The sequence below is a fragment of the Furipterus horrens genome, unplaced genomic scaffold (assembly GCF_987537825.1).
Source record: "Furipterus horrens unplaced genomic scaffold, mFurHor1.1.pri manual_scaffold_5, whole genome shotgun sequence".
NCBI classification, from domain to species: domain Eukaryota; kingdom Metazoa; phylum Chordata; class Mammalia; order Chiroptera; family Furipteridae; genus Furipterus; species Furipterus horrens.
Window position 1 is genome coordinate 29,593,672 of NW_028327175.1, and position 14,265 is coordinate 29,607,936.

The 14,265-nt window shown below is 41.9% G+C and overlaps 1 protein-coding gene across 2 annotated transcripts; it reads left to right on the forward strand.

Annotated features, from left to right (window-relative positions):
* Positions 1-1,594: 1,594 nt before the first annotated feature.
* Positions 1,595-10,176, forward strand: FASTKD3 (FASTK mitochondrial RNA regulator 3). Of its 2 annotated transcripts, XM_090278912.1 has the most exons (7): positions 1,595-1,679; positions 2,730-4,194; positions 5,015-5,100; positions 6,903-7,077; positions 8,230-8,299; positions 8,640-8,754; positions 9,848-10,176. In XM_090278912.1, exons 2-7 carry the CDS (start codon positions 2,760-2,762, stop codon positions 9,944-9,946), a joined length of 1,980 nt encoding a protein of 659 aa, XP_090135038.1. In that variant the 5' UTR covers positions 1,595-1,679; positions 2,730-2,759; the 3' UTR covers positions 9,947-10,176. The 2 variants fall into 2 exon arrangements, with proteins under 2 accessions (XP_090135038.1, XP_090135040.1); XM_090278914.1 differs by lacking the exons at positions 8,640-8,754; positions 9,848-10,176 and having other exon boundaries at positions 8,115-8,293.
* The last annotated feature ends 4,089 nt before the right edge of the window (positions 10,177-14,265 follow it).

Sequence of the window (14,265 nt, forward strand, 5' to 3'; positions counted from 1 at the left end):
GAGTTGACAAATTAACATATTTACAAATCACAAAGGGGGCATCCTGAAGGGGGAAAGATAGTCATCACAAGACAAAGGGAAAATGGGAAAAAGTAGTTGACAGTAGTAGCATATTTACAAATCACAATAGGGGCATTTAGATAATCGCATTAGACTGTAACTCCGGAGTAGCCAGTAATGGAGAAACGGGGGAGGAGAGGGTAGGGGGAGCTAACCGCATTACTATAAAACCAGTTTTGTATACTTGGTGCGCACATTCTCCTGGCTGAGGTTGCGCCAGACTCTGTAGACTCCTGAATAAACACCTCGTTTTGCTGCTCAAGTCCTGTGTCCTGGTTTTTATAGTGAGCATTTCTCACAATGGAGAGTAAATATTTATAATCCACTCAATCGCCTTACTAGCACACACATTTTTCCTGAAGAGAAACCAGTAATAAAATAAAGGACACTCAGACTTCTCTTCATACTCATTCAGTGTCTACAACTGAGGGACTATCAATATGTATGGAAAAACTTAAACTGAAACCCAAATCAAAATCTTGGCTTTTGGTATGTGAGCCACCAACAGTTTTATGATCCTCTGGCCAGTTACATCTTAGAACAAATTAAGCAACAAAGAAATTAAAAAGTAAAAGAATCTGTTAGGGAACATATTAATAATCGTGGGATATGCTTAGGGAACAGAACAGCGCCTGGCATACAGTGGGTGGTCAGTAAGTAAACTAACAGAATAAAGGAACGTGCAAATATGTAAAGACACTACACATTTGGGGCCCACTGAAAACTCTGAAAGTGCAGGGACAGAAACGCCACCAATAGCTAACCATCCGGAACACGTTAAGAGCCCCGCACATGTGTAGGCGCTTCAGAGAACGAACCGAACCCCTTCGCCCTGTAACCACCTTATAAAGCAGGTACTGAACCCCACGTTTCTCCGAATCGGTTCCCCTGGCACCTGCAGAAAATTCACAGGCAGAGAAGCGGTGGGGCAGGACAACCCAGACGGCCAGGTCCGCGCTCCGAACACACCTGAGTCTCCAGCGCCAGTTCCAAACATCCCCCACCCATCCCGGGTCCTCACGCCCCACTGTGCCCTTTACCTCCGACTAGAAAAGAGTTCAGAACAAAGATACCGGCGGAACCAGCTCCGCTCGCACAAACGCCGGACCCGCGCTCGCAGGAGGCGGCGGGGAGACCGTCGGGCCCCCAACGCAGCCTGTCTTTGGCCCGCAGCTCAGCGGGAACGGGCTCCAGATCCACTAGCGCGCGCACACCCGGGTCAGGATATGTACAGGTCGCGGCGATCTGTGCCCTCGCCCCGCTCCGGAGCCACCTCCCCCTCGGCTCGTGCTGGGCGTGCGGGCCAAACAAAGGTGCAACAGACACAGAACACTCACCCGCGGGGACCCAGTAGGGGACACCCGGGTAGAACGTGGTACCAGGGTCTTTGCTTCAGCGCCTGCGCACACTGTCAAGACACGCGTGCTAGGCGCCCAAGATCATTGCCAATAGAAACTTCGCAGGGGAGCTGGACCAATCACAGCGCGCCGGACGAAGGCGCGGCCTCCTGTCCGCGCGCGTGCGCCGTGTTGCTCGGCCCGGCGGCGGCGGCGAGCACGGGGGTCCACGAGGCTGCGGTGCCTCCAGATGCTGCTTGGAACTTCGGACGGCTGAGCCCGGTAGGTATCCGCTCTAGCTCAGACAGAGCTCGGGTTTTGGGGCCCGTAGCGTCGCTAAAGCAGCAGTGCTGCCCTGGCCTGCTCACCTCTCCTCAGGCCGCCGCGCCCGGCCAGTGCTTGAGCGCAAGTCTCCGGCCCCGGGTTTTGGGGCGCCTGGCCCCTGGGGTGGTTTCATTCCAAGAAGGACGCGATATCCGGGGCGCCGCATCCCTTTTGTCCTGCACATTTATTTTGCTAACTCTCACAGCGGGGTATTTGGGTCTGCGCGGGCTGCGCACCTTACCCCCTCTTTGACCTGCGTTTTACTTTTTTTAAAAAAAATATTCATTTATTTTTTAGCCTTTTGCGTAGCTTGACTCTTATCTTCCTCAGTCATAGTTACGAGGGGAAACCAAAACCTTTGGGCCTTTTAAGCACTTTTTAAAATATCTTTGCTTTACGTTGACCTATAGAAATTTTGGCTACTTGACCTGTTTCCTTTTTGAGTACAGTTGATCTTTGAACAACGCGAGCGTTAGGGGCATTGACACTTCCTCCCCTCCAACGCCCCGTGGAAAATGTGGTATAACTTTTGACTCCCCCGAAACTTAACTGTAGTGGACCCTCTGCAACCGGAGATTCCCATCCTCCAATGGAAAAACAGATGTAACTAAATGCAGTTCCATCAACTAACTTACAGGACTCGGGTTTGTGTCTACACTGCCTGAATCCCAGTTCTGCCACTCAGCTGTGTAAACTGGATAAAATCACTTCTTTGTGCTTCAGTGTCCTCACCTGTGAAATGATGATAAAAGTGCTTTGTTTATTGATTTTGTATAGTATATGTAAAGCACAATAGTGCAAATGATAGCGATTATTACTGTTAGGGGCCAGGCACTTCTCTGAGCTTTAAAATACAGTGGTTCTGCTTTTCTTGGTACTTATGTTTGTGTGGGAGATGTTTATTAACCACTTATTTTGGGTACTCAACCTTAGTTTCATAAGTATTGATGTTGTTGAATGAGTCATATTCCCAATATATTTGACCATGTTTTTTATTCTTATATTTAGTTATAAATGAAGAGTTGAGAATCTGATGGCATGGCTTTAATTACCTTGCGGAGGAATCTTTGTCATTTATCTGATTTTCGGATACATGGAGCTCTGGTTGCTCTGAAAAATCAACCTGTAAATCATGTTCACGGGCCAGTCAAGGAACGGTGCCCATGGTTCTGTTCACTACAAACTGGGCCTTTCAAGGTCAGGTTCCATCATGCTTGTTGTAAAAAGTTCCATTCAGAAAATGGAAATGACCTTCATCCAGTTGGTGAGCCAGTGTTCTCTCAAGCACATGACTGGGACAATTTTGAACAAAATCTCAAAAAGATGGACGAACAGATATTTTACAGGAGACTGAACAACTTCACTTCGTCAGAGGAAGTGCTAAGTTTTATAAGCACACTGCAAACTCTGCCTGATACTATGGCAGCAGGAGCCTTACAACGGATTTGTGAAGTGGGAAAAAAAGATGATGATCAAAGGCTGCCAAAGGAAATACTAGAGAATCCTGTCTTTCAAGCTTTATGTGTTCAGTTTGAACAGGAACCCTCCAATCTGTCAAACACTGGTTTGGTGACTGCTTTGCAAGCTCTAACTCTGTTGTCTGTGGATCCCCAAAGTAGCTTGTTATTGAACTTGGTAGCAGAATGCCAGCATCGTCTCAAAAGGGGTAGCCTGGAAGTCCACAGTCTTTGTGTTCTTGCAGAAAGTCTGCTGAAACTACAAGGTCCAGATTGTGAGACACTAGACCTGATTATATATCAACTGCAAGGTGAAAAGTTGGAAGAATTTACCCCGGAGGATATCGTGGCCCTTTATAGAATACTGCAGACATGTACTGAAAAAGTGAACCAATACCAGACATTTCTAAATAAGATAAACAGCTTTTCTCTGTCAGTAGTTTCCAGCCTGAGTCCTAAATTGATAAGCCAAATGCTCACTGCCCTGATGGTTCTCGATCAAACTCAGGCACTTCCTCTGGTTATAAAATTGGGTAAATATGTTGTGAGGCATATCCCTCGTTTCACTAATGAAGAGCTTGGGAAAGTCTTAGATGCTTTTGTATACTTTGGGCACCATGATAGATTTGTTATAAAAGCCCTGGAGCAGCATGTAGCGTTACTCCGTCTCACTTTGGACCCTGAGATTGTCAGCAAAGTCATGGGGTACTGCAGTAGAAAACAGATCCTTTCAAAACCCATCCTAAATGCAGTGGCAGAAGCTTTTGTTTGCCATTCAGAAAAATTTTCACCTAGTCAGATTTCTGAGTTGATTGAACCATTCGGAAAACTCAATTATTTGCCACCAAATGCCTCTGCTTTATTTAGAAAGCTAGAAGATATAGTATTCAATCATTTCAGTTCTTTTCCTCCCAAAACACTATTGAAACTTCTCCATTCGTGTTCACTTATTGAATGTCATCCAGTCAACTTTATGGCACAAATATTCAGCCCTTATTTTCTTCAGCAGCTGCAAGGTGAGTTGGTTATAACTTCTGAGGGTGGAAAAACCTTTGAACTTGTGATGTTTTCAAGTCACACAGGTTCCTTTTACATTGAGCAATGTTTTTTCTTCCATAATAAACTAAAGAAGACACCTGAAGCTGCAGATGGTAGTGTAAATGCAGAGTTAAACAATGCTAGAACAAGGAAAATGGGTTCATTTGGAGGATCGCTTGTTTGTAATGAATGAATAAATAGATGAAATCTAGAATATTTACCCTGTTCCCAGTGGCCAGCACTCAGGAGACATTCAACCATTGTTCAAAAAAATCAGTGTCCCTTCTCTGTTGGGCAGCATTAAAACAAAAAAAAGAAGCTAGAACATTGCATTGAGTGAGAAAACAGTTTCAGGTAAACAGACTGCTGCCCCAGCTGAGAAAGTATTCTTGGGGGGGCTGTGGTGACAGCAAAGTTAACAGTCCAAAACATGTTAGAATCTTTGTGAGAGCAACTGTAGAACTTTTGTTGTTGAGAGGATAGTATGCATCTTAATTAAAGGCCACCAAGTGTATCAAAAATCTTAATGTCCAAGAAGCTTCTACTAATTCAACTAACATATGTTGTCCCCCTTAATTATATATTTTCTAATTAGGAGCTTCAGTTCTTGGAGGTTAAAATGAGGTTACGTTGATGGCAAGCAGGAAGGCATAATTCCTTCTAATGTGTTCTTTTCATAGTGTCATTTAAGAGTACCTTATTGGAGTGAGTAAATGAATGCCACATAACCTTGATACTCTTTTATTGCGTATATAAAAATTTAAATTTTAACTATGACCGGGATGCTTTTTATTTCAGGTGAGGAATCGTATTTGGACAGACTGAGCCTGGCACGACTGACCCAGCTTTTGTTAACCTCCATCCTAGAATGCCCTTTCTATAAGGTAGAGAAGCCTGAGCTGTGTTGCTTTATTTCTCTGCGGGGGGCAGTTTTCTTTTATTCTGTGCCCCCAACACCCTGACATTTTTTTCAGTTCCTTCTCCTTTGATCTGCCTCAACCTCTTTAAAAAGCAGAACTTCCATTTACTTGGTGTTGGTGGCTACCAGATAGCCATGTCTTTGATAAATTGACCCTACTCCTGTTTTCATACCCTTGAAGGACCCATTTCCTGCTGTGTAAGATTTCTGGGAAGGTTTTATCAAGTGCTGTGGGATTTGACTCCAATAACGTGGAGAGCCACACTGAGGGCTTTAGCCCCTTAGTTGTTGGGATTTTAGTGTAATCTGGACTGAGCACTTACTAAATCATTCCGAGTACCTTGTTAAGCCAGAGCTCTCATCTGATGGAATTCAGTGGAGGTTGAGTTTGTGTGTCCCATCAAGTACTCTGAAGATTCATTTGCATAATGTTAATTTGCACTTGGTTTAAAATCATAAGCAGCATTTTCAGGTGTACTCATCTCCGCCTGGCCCTTTGTACCTGGGTGAACCACATTTAAGAGTAGCTCATTTGGGAATAAGGTAAAGGAATGGAAAGATACCATTATTAGTACCAAGCATAAAAATAATAGTTACCCCCAACCTCCTTCTACCCCTGAAGGAGAACAGTGTTAACAGCAGTTTTTATGTCCAAATGTACACAAATACATAAACACTATGTACTCTGTCTCTTTTATGAAATGGGACAAAGTACGATTTGCTTTTATGTCCAGTACATCATGGACAGTTCTCAGGGCGCTACATAAAGATAAAACACATTCTTTTTAAGAATGGCATCATAGTTCCTGGTGTTTATCCTACCTCTCCACTGTTGCTGGACTTTCACGTTTTTTCAAATGTTCATCACTATCAGCAGTGCTGTCATAAACATCCTTGTATAGCCTTTCATACTGAAGCCTTTGTGCTTTTAATCTAGAGACCAAACTCCTAAAAGTGGAATTACTGGACTGATTTTCAATAAACCCTGACAGACTTCTCCCTGATAGTTGCGGACATCACATTTCCCCCCGCAATGAATGGCGATGGCCACGCCTCCCCCACTTCTATTGCAGTGTATCTTTACCCCTTTAATTTTTCATTCGACTCTGAGAAGGAGTACCAGGTCACATTTTTAAATTGTATTTTAATGAGCAATAATGTAGTAGAGCATATTTTCAAATGCTTATTGGTCAGTTACAGTTGCTGTCAACTGTCTTTTTACCTCCTAACTCATATTTCTGTTGGGTTGTTTATCTTTTTCCCCTAGAACTCATTGGAAAGCAAATTTTAGCTGTCATGCATATTCCTTTTGGTTTTCAGTTTTCAATTTTTTTTTTTTTTGGTTTAGTGTTTATGATGCCTCTTTGCTCTACAGAAATTTTAAATTTCTCTGTAGTCGAATATGGCTGTCATGACATTGTTCCCTCCTTCCTTTCATCCCTCCCTCTCTCTCTCTCTGTGAGGTGATCAGTGACTACTTTTAAAACACATTTAGGGCAGGGCAGTGGAGAGCAATGAGGGGGAAATTGGAACAACTGTAATAGAACAACAATAAAAAAATAAAAGCATATTTAAAAGATATTTTGAACTATTAACAAGAATATTTTACATTGTGATTTTGAAAAAAAATATTTGCCCTAAATCCTGGAAAAGTATCATTCATGTCTATAAAGTAATTTGATCAGATTTATACTAATGTAGCCTTCATTTTATTAACTGGTTGGTTTTGTTATCTTTTTTTTTCTTATTTGCATATATAATTTTTAGGGTCCAAAACTTCTTCCTAAATATCGAGTGAAATCATTTCTTACTCCATGCTGTTCCCTGGAGACACCTGTGGATTTTCGGCTCTATAAATCTGTGATGATGGGGCTAATTGACCTTTTAGGAGCAAGAGTGTACTTTGCTTCAAAAGTGTTAACACCCTATTATTACACAATAGGTGAGTAATAGGGAGTTTTGTTGTTGTTTACTAAACCTCAGCCTGTATTCTTATTTGGAATATTTGGGACTTAGTAGCCGTAGCAGGTCTGGAAATACAAAATGGACCCGACCCTTCCCTAAAGGTGTATTGGAACAAGGGTGTGAGTAGGGCTTAGAGTCCAGGTTGTCTGGGGTTGAGTTCCCATGTGTTAGCCATGTAGTAGCAGAATGACTTTGGGCAGAATTTCTAACCTTTTCTGCCTTCTTCTTTCTATAAAATGAGAGAATCGTGACCTCAAAGACTTAAGGACTATATGAAATAATGTGGACTAATACCTGGAGCACAGTAAGCGCTTAGTAGTTGTTAGCTGCTGCTGTACTCTAGGCCAGTGCCTAGTACTCCAGTACACATGGCTATTTACATTTAAAATAATTAAAATGTAAAAAAAAAAAATCTAAGTTCAGTTCCTAAGTCGCATTATCCACATTTCCAAGTGTTCAGTAGCCACAGGTGGCTCATGGCTGCCGTATTGGACAACATAGGTATAAACCCATCCATCATCATGAAAGTTCTCCTGGACAGCACTGATGAGAGAGTCGAAGTCCTCCTGCCCTTACAATTTTTAAAATTGATGAGTGAAAGAAAATCAGCTCAAAGAGGATGATGTTTTCTACCTTCCAAGTGGTCATATCCCACTCCCTTCCTTTATGGGTCCTTTTGCAAAAGGAATGGCTGACATCAGAGGATAGGAAGGAGTCTGTCCGTGCTCTGGGACCACATGTCAGGATGCAGGATGCTTTACCTGCCCTGGTGGCTCTCGGAGCTCCAGTGATGGAAGGTTCAGTGTGTGTAGGTGTCTAACGAGGCTTAACATAGAGGATTTTCTTCACCCTCTGGATTGAAGGATTCAGTTATGTGCACTGTTCTTGTTATACCCCATATAACTCCTTGTTTTTGCGTAGTTGAGCCTTCTTAGTTTCAGGCTGACTTGGTTGATCATAGACCCGGTTAAATTGGAATTCTCACCATTGTCTGGTGTGGTCATTACTTTGCAGCCTTCAGCCAGTTGGTAAATGCAATGTGGAAGAATTCAAAAGAGAACGAGGAGGAAAGGAAGATAGTGTTTGTGAGGGTATCACACGAAGAATTTTTCCTTTCTTCTCTCACCAGATGTTGAAATTAAATTAGATGAAGAAGGATTTGTATTACCATTTACATTTGATGAAGATGTACATAAAAGGTAAAGAAAACTGTTGTGGTTAATGTTACAAGACTTGTTGAGACTAATAAACAATGATTGTTTTCTTAAGAAAATGAAAAAAATGAACACTGTGGAAATTAAAACACTACTTTGCAGCATACCAGTTTTAAAAATTACTTGTAACAGTTTATGAACCTCAATATTAATAAAAGTGAATGCTTTCTCAATAGATTAAAGGATAACACATTCATTATTCATCTGAAAATAGCACTGGCAAAAAGGAGTAAGCAAACCCCTAATAAACTCTGGCAATTAAAAATATATAAATATTTTGGGTTGTCTTAAAAATTGACTTTCGTTCTCTTTGATTTTTTTTCAGAGTAGCACTATGTATCGATGGTCCAAAAAGATTTTGTTTGAATAGCAAACACTTACTGGGAAAGGAAGCTATTAAACAAAGACACCTGCACTTACTTGGTTATCAAGTTATTCAGGTATGCTTTCATCTTATTTTTTTCTCAAAAGCAACTTCTGGTTCAGATTTGCTTTTTCCAGGTTACTAAGTGGTGTGCCAGCCCAAAGGACTAAGAATCTTACATCTAATTTAAATGCCAACGTTGTTATTAAGCTTAACTCTCTTTTATTTTATTTATTATTATTTTAAGGTCACGGGCATTTTTAAAATTTCTATTTAATGTATTGGGGTGACATTGGTTAATAAAATTTAGATTTCAAATGTATGATTCTAATACATCATCTGTATATTTTATTGGTGTTCAATTACAATATTGGAATATTTGTTTTAAGATCCCCCCTGATTTAATGAAAAATGGACAGGATAGCCCATTAAAACCAGTATCTTCATCACCACTTAATGTTTAGGGCCTGACTTGTTTTTATGTCATAAATCACATAAGAAGGTCTTACGTGAGGAGCCACAGAAAGTAGTCATGGAGCTTCCCCCAGTTCTGTAAGCTATCCACCACTCTGCCCTCTGCTTCCCTGCCTGGTTACTTTTTTCCACTCCATATGTACTTGGCCAGATTAATTTTCCTAAAACTAACTGTGCCAGTGTGTATTCAGAAGCCCTTATTGTTTATTGCTTATAGGATAAAGTCAAAGATCCTGGACGTCTCAATGTTCCAGGCCCTCCGTAGTCTGCTGCCAGCCAGTCGCTCTGCTCTGAGCTCACTGATTGCTTCCCTTTCCTCCGCCCCCTTGGATTCCCTCTGGCCCTTCTCACTTTGTCCAGCTGCTTCCACCACCTCATTAGTCTCTACCACTCTGAGTATCTGATTGTGGTCATTCATCAGCTCCCAGGTCAAGATCACCTTTAACCCTAATCTGATAATCCCAGGGCTCCAATTTTCTTTGCATGCTCTGCTTTGTATTTACTGAGCCCCCACTCTGCACCGGGTGCTGTTGTAGGCACTGCATTTACAGGATGAATAAGCTAGTGTGATCTTTACCCTCAAGGAGTTTACATTCTGCCATGGCGGAGGACAGGAGAGAGAGGTAACCAAAAAAAAACAAGGGAATTTCAGATTGTGAAGGAGTATGATGAATTTTATCTTCCTCCCTTTACAGATACCCTATTATGAGATTGAAATGCTAAAATCAAGGCTTGACTTGGTGGAATATTTACAAAGGAAACTATTTTCTCAAAATGCTGCTGTTCGTTGGTAACAAGAAGGAATATGGTCTTCAGAACTCATACCATGAAAGAACTTACATTTTCACGGGACTCAGTATAAGAAAAAGAATATAATTTGTGAAGTAGCTCTTTCTTTATGGACTGGTGATCTGGAAAGGGTCTGTAGTTTTCCTTATACCATGTATACAATTATGGGTGATAAATTTAAAAATAATTTAAATTTTTATTTAATAATAGTATCATAAATACTTTTATACAATAAACAGAATCAAGTATAATAAAAGTATGTAATGAGTAAGTTGTTACTTTAAAATATTTTTTCTTATAAGAGTTATCTGCTAACTGAAAATAGTCTCTTCAGAGACCTTTGTTTCCTCTTCTAACAAATATAAGGAAGAAAATTTACCATGTCTTTTTATATTTTTCTAGAGAAAGTAATATATGGTAAGGAGGAGGGGTGAGAAAAACAGACTAGAGTCCTTTGGGTATAAATATAGGATTATGTAGAAATAACCCTTTAGTTAATAAGAAAATATATTAGTATGGGAACTTTATTATTTTTTTAGTAACAGTATAAAGATATGAAAAAAACATTTAGGGTTAGGTGGGGTTTTTGGGGAAGAGGCCCTTTGAGAGCTCTGAAGTTGGAGACTGGGATTCTTCCAGCAGCTAGTTCTGCAACCTTGAGCAAGGAAGCAGCAGCTATCTATCCCTCACTCACTGTGCTGAGCGCAGGCCATGTATTGAGCCTCACAGTGGCGAGTCTTGGGCTTCTGATTAAATTGTTGCTTCAACCAGCGCAGAGAGGATGAATGTCCTCCCTAGCATTTCATGCCTCACAAGTGCTGAATGAGATTTAAAGCTGGTCTGGAGAAGCAACAGACTTGAGTGGCAAGAATCTAGTCTGCTTTGAGTTCCAGCTTCACCAGTTGGGCCTGTTTCCTCAGGGTACTCTTAAATAATAATGGAGCTGTAAATAGTTTCCAGGGACAACCACGAACAAAGTGCCACAAACTGGGTGGCTTAAAACAACATATTTATTTTATCCAAGTTATGGTGACTAGAAGTCCATAATCAAGGTGTCTCCAGAGCCATCTGCCTCTGAAGCCTTTAGAGGACAGTCCTTCCTTGCCTCTTCCAGGTTTGGTGGCCCCAGGTGTTCCTTGGTTTGTGGCAGCATCACTCCAATTGCCTCCATGTTCACGTGGCCATCTCCCCTTTGTGCGTTTGTGTGTACCCGTGTCTTAACCAGCCATATGGGATTAGAACCCGCCCTAATGACCTCATCTTACGTTAATTAAACCTGCAAAGACCCTATGTCCAGAGAAGATCACAGGTACTGGAGGTTAGGACTTTTAATATAGCTTTTTGAGGAGGGGTGGGTGTACATAATTCAACCTGTAACAGGTTGAAATGAAAATTATTTAGTAAATATAAAACCATTAGAAAACTGCCTAACACAGAGTAAGCACAGACTATGTTAGCTAGTACTAATTGGTCTGAATTTTCACCCATCATGCTATATACTTCGCCTAACCTTTTTGAGTCAGTTTATCTTTAGTAAACGGAGACTAGGTGAGCTCTGAGATCATTCTTTAAAGTTTATGCCTCTGGTAACAGAGAAAGGAGACATGGAAGCAAATGGAGATTTAATAGGACAGAGGTGCCGTGGATTCTGATGTGTCCCGGTGCCCAGGTGACCTGGCCATTCTCTCCCCATACTCTAGACCAGCCTCAATGCACTGTGCCTCTCCCCAGGGCTCAGCTCATCCTTGAGTGTGACACAGCCCTGAACTGTGAAGTAGACATCTTGCAGTTTAAAGAGAGGAGAGAGCCTTGACTAAATAGCCACACAGAGGTAATGGCCATCTTAAAATTCTACAAATGATAAAGAAAAGCACAGTCTAATGCTCTTCCTCCACCTTTTCAATTTCTCTAACTCCCTCTCATCCATCACAACCTTTTTTCCTATTGCTGTAATTGGAATCAGACACTCCTCCCTCCACACTTCTGGTTACATCCTCTTTTGAGCCTTTGCCCCACCTGGCTCTCCCCTACCCACTTTCTTCATCCAACAAGCATTCACAAAAGAGCTCTGACAATGCTTGGCACCCAATAAATGCTAGAGATCCAGAGGGAAGCAGACAGGAGCCCTTGCCTTGAGGGGTTGTGGGTCAAGGGAGATAGATAAATCAGCAGATGATGACAGTGATGACCAGCTCCTGAAGCATGAGTGAGGCTAGGAATGCAGAAGACCAGGCCTGCAAGGGGAGTATGGAAGGCTTCTTGACGTGACTTGTGAGCTGAATTTTAGGAAGAGAGAAGGAGTGTCTGGGTGATAGGAGAGCATTTCAGGAATCAATGGCCAGAGCACCCAGCATAAAGGACACAGGGTAGTCACAGAAAAGGAAGCGAGACCTAAATGGCACTAATCCTGAAAATGTTCATGTATATATTATAAGAAGTAACTTAGGCTAATAAATAAGATTGCTGATTTCTCACATTAGAGTGGGCTTGCCAAGGTCTGTCACATTATAAAGCCATGTCCTTATAAACTGAATTCTCAGGTTGTTAAATTTTAATGTCTGCTTATACAAGCAAAAGTGATGTGTTTGTACTTGTTCAAATTACACATACAGTCTGATAGCTCACGATAACATATATTAATGTTTTCAAATAAGGTTTAATCTTGGTGTATTTTTTTCCCAAAAGTGAAAGCAAAGGAACGTAAAGCAGAGAAAGAAATATTGGTGAAAAAAATTGTTTTACTTGGAAGCATAACCCCTGAAGAATAGTGATATATATTCTTCAGGCCTGCCACTAAGGGGCAGCAAAGGCTAGAAAGTGAATGGCGGGGGTGGGGAGTGTGTGTGTGGGGAGTGTGTGTGTGTGTGTGTGTGTGTGTGTGTGTGTGTGAGAGAGAGAGACAGAGACAGACAGACAGACAGACAGACATGGGGAGCAGGAGTTGAACCAGGCCTAGACAGAAGAGATCAATGGTGAGATGAAGAGTTGCTTGCTGGAGTGGGAGTTCCTTGACCAGGATCCTACCTTCCGAATCTATGTACGCCTGGGTGTATACGGAGACTTGGTAAACATCTGTTAGATGAAAGAAAGAATAGGAAGGGACAGAATTCAGCATATTTGATAGACTTCTGGGAAAATAAGAGTCATAGGGAGGGGGTATTGGTTCTGTGGTGGCGAAGGGAGTGAATTAGCCTCCAAAGGCTGAGATTTGCTGGATACATACCCAGACCCATTCGGAGTCTAAACACTTAGTGTAAGAGTGAATGACACGCACCTTGCACACTGTTGGCCAGTACCTGGGAAACAATAAATGCTCAGTAAGCCTTGTGGGCTATTATTATTGTTACATGTGTTGCATTCTCAACTAAACATCATTACAGCTCGTGGTGAGTGCATGTCGGGAATGCCCTATAAGGAGGAACACACCTGACTCATGGGTATGACTCCCGGGGGTTCCACATGAACCTGTGGCAACTGCTTTGTTAATAAGCCTCAAGGACATGAGGCCGAGAGACCTTGAAATCATAGAGCCAAACTTCTCAGTCTGTTTGTCAAATACCTTTATGGTTACAGTAGCATAGACTCATTACACCTGAGGGCAATTGAACGACCACATGTAAATATTTAAAATAATAAGTGTAGTAGATTGAAAGGCAGGAAATCCTGTCAATAAGAATGGGCCATCCCTCTAATGCCTACAGAATCGGAGCCCCATGGGCCATTTTGACACAGAAGTAGCCTCCATATTTCCAACTCCATGCAGAGCTTCATAGGAGGGGGTTTTGGATACACCATCGTCCGGGACCAGAGCTGGCTCCTCAGGCCAGGCCTAACATTAACCCCTTTACACACAAATTTCCTCTGCTGTGAGTCTCTCCAACCCAGTTCATCCAATTAGGCTCCAGTCTACCCTTCCCCCTCTCTGGTTGGCTGTCTCTGGGTTCCTCTGCTGAGCCCTCTCCCTTGCTGCAACAGTCAATATGCCTACCTGTTTGTTCTCCTGTTGAGCTCCATCATAAGAAACCTTGCCTGAATATACTAGGAATTCCACCTCAGAACAAACAACCACCTACCAGCCCCTCCCACCGTTTCTGCCAGATAGTGCACACTATTTGTGGCTTGAACTGATATTTTGGGTTCTGTTGCTTGCAAGAAACGATACCTCTTAATCATGTTACTGTCACTTTAATTATGGAACGCTCTGAATACACATAAGAGGAGAAACAATAGTATAATGAATTCATGTGAGTCCTTTATTCGGCATGAAAAGTTACTGAAATTTTCCAGTCATGTTTCATTAATTATTTTCCTTTTTCTTTTTGTT